The sequence below is a fragment of the Squalius cephalus genome, assembly GCF_949319135.1.
Source record: "Squalius cephalus genome assembly, chromosome: 22".
Lineage (NCBI taxonomy): Eukaryota > Metazoa > Chordata > Actinopteri > Cypriniformes > Leuciscidae > Squalius > Squalius cephalus.
Genome location: NC_137143.1, coordinates 29,830,427 through 29,835,497, shown reverse-complemented (window position 1 = coordinate 29,835,497; position 5,071 = coordinate 29,830,427). Strand labels below are relative to the sequence as shown.

Here is a 5,071-nt window from a genome sequence, read left to right as displayed (position 1 = left end):
AGTCAAAACAAAGAGAAACATGTGGAGTTTCCCACGAGCCTCGCGCGTCCCCTGCTGGTCACGTGAGTTCTTTCACATGTGACCCCGTTCAAATATTTTGGGACATGTCATGTATTATGAAAGTTTCGGGGCACTAAAAAGTTTTTAGTCAGTACGGATGCATTAAAATGATAAAAAGAGACAGTAATGAATTTTACATTGTTACAAAACATAAAAATTAATTGTACACAAAAAAATTCTATAATAATTCGACTAATTAAAATAAATGCTGCTGTTTTGAACTTTATAATCATTAAACAATCCTGAAAAAATGCATCATGGTTCTCACAAAAATACGAGGCAGCCCAGCTGTTTACAACATTGATGGTAATGTATTTATAATACAATACAATATGCCTATTTATATATATAATAGTATTATATGCAATGTTTAAAAAAACTAGCTACTTTTGTACGCAGTGTGTGATCATTTATTATGCGATAGTTTATGTGATAGTTGACTGCTTTTATGAAGAGAGGTTACTTTATAATAAAAATAGTAAGAACGTTGTTTTATTCAGCAAATTCATGAAGTTACTATAGTCGAAGTCTACACAATAACTGGTGAATAGATATTTTACGTTATGTTTCGTAGCCTATATTGCTGTATTGACTAATTTTAATAACATTAGGCCTATATAATATATGGCTCCTCATTAGTAGGAAGTATATTTGAATAGGCAGAAATGGACGTTTAATTTATACAGTGGCCCCAAAAATTATTTAGACACTTACTGTAAGTCACAGTGAAAACAGACAGACAGATAGATAGATAGATAGATAGATAGATAGATAGATAGATAGATAGATAGATAGATAGATAGATAGATATATAGATAGATAGATAGATAGATAGATAGATAGATAGATAGATAGATGGACAGACAGACGGATAGACAGACAGATAGATAGATAGATAGATAGATAGATGGATAGATGGACGGACGGACGGACGGACGGACAGACAGACAGACAGAGATAGATAGATAGATAGATGGACAGACAGACGGATAGAGAGACAGACAGACAGACAGACAGATAGATAGATAGATAGATAGATGGATGGATGGATGGATGGATGGATGGACGGACAGACGGACGGACGGACGGATAGATAGATAGATAGATGGACAGACAGACGGATAGACAGACAGATAGATAGATAGATAGATGGATAGATGGACAGACAGACGGATAGACAGACAGACAGACAGATAGATAGATAGATAGATAGATAGATAGATAGATAGATAGATAGATAGATAGATAGATAGATAGATGGATGGATGGATGGATGGACGGACAGACGGACGGACGGACGGACGGACGGACGGACGGATAGATAGATAGATAGATAGATAGATAGATAGATAGATGGACAGACAGACGGATAGACAGACAGACAGACAGACAGATAGATAGATAGATAGATGGATAGATGGACAGACAGACGGATAGACAGACAGACAGACAGACAGACAGATAGATAGATAGATAGATAGATAGATAGATAGATAGATAGATGGATGGATGGATGGATGGATGGATGGATGGACGGACGGACAGATAGATAGATAGATAGATTGTTGGACAGACAGATGGACAGATAGACAGACAGACGGATAGACAGTTAGATAGATAGATAGATAGATAGATAGATAGATAGATAGATAGATAGATAGATAGATGGACAGACAGACGGATAGACAGACAGACAGACAGATAGATAGATAGATAGATAGATAGATGGATAGATGGACAGACAGACGGATAGACAGACAGACAGACAGACAGACAGACAGATAGATAGATAGATAGATAGATAGATAGATAGATAGATAGATAGATAGATAGATAGATAGATAGATAGATTGTTGGACAGACAGATGGACAGATAGACAGACAGACGGATAGACAGTTAGATAGATAGATAGATAGATAGATAGATAGATAGATAGATAGATAGATAGATAGATAGATAGATAGATAGATAGATAGATAGATAGATAGATAGATAGATAGATAGATGTGTGTGTTGCAGTCAGCAGTGTGTCCATCACTCAGACTAATAAAGTAGATTGACGTGCAGCTCTGAGGCCAGAATAGCTCTCACCTTTTTTATTTATTTACACCATTAAGAATATTGGTCACTCTTTCTGTCTGCCATTTCCTATCTGTCCCGTTTCTGAGTCTCTTAAAATAGAAGCTGCGAAGGGCCGTAAGGATGAAACACTTGAGGAACCGCAGTGGGCATCATGGGAAATAAATCTCAGCAGCCTCTTAAATAAATGAATTAAGTGGGCAATTTGCCTGGCCGACTCATCCCGCAAGCTCTAACACAAAGTGCCGTATTCCCACCTGTGTTCGGTGGGATTTATGAACTCGTCTGGATTACATCCCATCCCTGACGCACAGACCCGCATCTGTCTTTCAGTTTTATTGATACATTCATTTATCCTCGGTGAATTTACAAGCACAGGATATGTAAAAGGTGGGGAGGAGATGACATGGCCAGTGATGGAGGGTATATAAGTCCAGGACAGACACACTGAGATAAGATCTCCAGGCTGAAGTCGCACAAGAACGAGTTTGTGTGTGTCTACGTGTCATCATGATGTGTAAACTGTTTCTGTTTTTTGCCTTTCTTCTCACCGTCCTGGAGCCTCTGCTGGGACATCCGCTGGTCCATCCGGCAGAGATGAGCTACACCAGGCCTGGTAAGTCTCATGTTCTCTCCTTCACACACACACTGAGGCAACAACCTGAAAGCCTCATGTACTAGTGTGAGCATACAAGATACAAAATGTTGCATGCTCACAATCCAACAACCCAGAGCTGAGCATATCATAACCGTTCTGTCATATGTCGTATTCATCTGTAGTTCTTGTAGAAGAGGAGCAGGCGGTCAGTCCAGAAGACCTGAGTTACTCTGAACAAGCGTATCTATCCCAGGGTGCCGCAGGATTCGGTTACCCGTCCCTCATCACCGGAGACATCAGCAGTGATGGTGAGCTGTTGCTCTTAGTTGAAACTTATAGTCAATCCACAGGAAAACTTCAGTGCTTAGATCTCACTTTTTCATAGATGCTTCTCATGAGGAGAAAGAATAAGAGTAAAAAGCTCAGATCATTGGGTCTCAGGAGAATTTGAAGAGAAATGTTAGAGAAACTCCAATAGAGATGCATGTGAGGTTACTGGGGTCTTTTTACATTAGGAAAAACATCTGAGAAATTCATTTATTGCTGTGTAGGAGAAGCAAATAAGACATCGGAAACACTTTACAATTTCATGCATTAACATTGGTTCAGTCATGACAACTCTCGGGATAGTTTGCAAAACATTTTATTAATGTAAATAGAATGTACGTAGGTTTAGTCTTGGCAGACCAGATTTGCTGAACAGCTGCAGAACAAGTACGACTTTCTTCTGCAAAATGCTCAGAACATAAATGAACGGAAATCGCCGGCAGCAGATCTCGGCAGGTGGTGCTGGGGAGGTGGAGGGACAGAATGAGATTTTGCATAGTGTGCCGAGAGTACATTTGTTTGGATGCGTCATGGTTATAAATGGGGAATGGTATTGGATATGTGAAATTGATTGGCTGAGAACGTTACACTGAACGAACCGAATGAACGAATCAGGGGTGCGTTCCGTCATTACCAACACATAACGAGAAATGAAAACCAGCTCGTTTATTCATTTTTTAGTTTAGTTTAAAAAAACGAAAAATGAGATTTTGGCTCAATTTTTCATTTCAAATGAAATATCGAACCCATAAACCGATTTGTAAACCACAAATGAAAAATCGAGCCAAAATCTAATTTTTCGTTTTTTTAAACTAAACAAAAAAAAATGAATAAACGAGCTGGTATTCATTTCTCGTTATTCCATTCCAAACAGGAAATGAAATAATCAAAAAGTACACGGACCATGGCTGAACTATTCATTTAAATACTTTAGTTAACATGAACTAACAATGAACTATATTTCTACAGCAGTTATTTATCTGAGCTAGTGTTAATCTTCATTTTAAGATCACATCTGTCAACATTAGTGAACTAACAGGCACATTTAAGGTTTAACAACGGTTAATAAACACTGTAAAAACATATTGCTCATTGTTAGTTCATGCATTAACTAATGTAAACAAATGAGACCCTTTTGAAAAGTGTTAAAAAGACATTAAATAGAAACAGTAAATCTATTAAGGGTGTGTTTATTGAAGCTTTTTCAGTTACACTTTATTTTAAGGTGTCTTTGTGACAGTGGAATTATACATTTAAGCACTGACTAATAATGAACTACATGTACTTACTACAGAGTTAGGGTAGGAATATGGGGTTGGTTTAGGGTTAGTTGCATGTAATTATGCATAATTTATAGTTATTACTACAGCAACTACATGTAAGGTGTAACAAGGAAATAAAGTATAATTAAGTTTTCCCACCTTTTCTTACATTGATCCTGTATTATAGTAACTTAAACACAGATGGGACTGCAACTCACTCTCTTCTGGCCTTATTCTTCTTTCTCACAGGCCTCAGAACAGCTGGATTTGTCCCGAGTCAAGCTGTAAAAGACGTGAGTGACTTTATTGAAACCCTATCATCATTCAATATTATATCAAGAGACAGCGATGAAGTTTTATTGAAATATATTTGCTTGTTTGTCGTTCAGGTCTTGCTGGAAAAGCAGTTGTTGAATCCTCTGAGTCGTTTCCTGGGCGGAAGGAAGCAGTACCGCAAGCGAGGCAGTAACACCGAGTGTTTCTGGAAATACTGTGTCTGAATCAGCCAGTGAAAAAACACTTCTCATCCGCTTTACCTGTCGTTTTCAACACTCGTGCACAAAATTTGAGGGCCTGATGCACTAACCTTGCAAAAAATAGATTTATGTTTGTAGGAAAAATAGCTGAAAATGTATTTGTACATACCTGTTCTTTAGCTTTGATGTAAATAAAGTAAATATGTTTAAAAAAAAAAGTTTTGGATGTTGTTGTGTAAACGTGAAATAATTCAGACCATTAAAAGCG

The 5,071-nt window shown here is 37.6% G+C and overlaps 1 protein-coding gene across 1 annotated transcript; it reads left to right on the top strand.

Annotated features, from left to right (window-relative positions):
* Nucleotides 1-1,732: 1,732 nt before the first annotated feature.
* Nucleotides 1,733-5,011, top strand: uts2b (urotensin 2, beta). The gene is made up of 4 exons (XM_079858322.1): nt 1,733-2,756; nt 2,921-3,046; nt 4,577-4,620; nt 4,717-5,011. Exons 1-4 carry the CDS (start codon nt 2,651-2,653, stop codon nt 4,825-4,827), a joined length of 387 nt encoding a protein of 128 aa, XP_079714448.1. The 5' UTR covers nt 1,733-2,650; the 3' UTR covers nt 4,828-5,011.
* Nucleotides 5,012-5,071: the final 60 nt, after the last annotated feature.

Excerpts from the sequence above, each read along its gene's own strand:
- uts2b (XM_079858322.1), top strand. The coding sequence starts at position 2,651 with ATGATGTGTAAACTGTTTCTGTTTTTTGCCTTTCTTCTCACCGTCCTG. Across the intron at positions 3,047-4,576 it reads CGGAGACATCAGCAGTGATG|GCCTCAGAACAGCTGGATTT; the intron begins GTGAGCTGTTGC and ends TCTTTCTCACAG. Across the intron at positions 4,621-4,716 it reads CGAGTCAAGCTGTAAAAGAC|GTCTTGCTGGAAAAGCAGTT; the intron begins GTGAGTGACTTT and ends TTTGTCGTTCAG.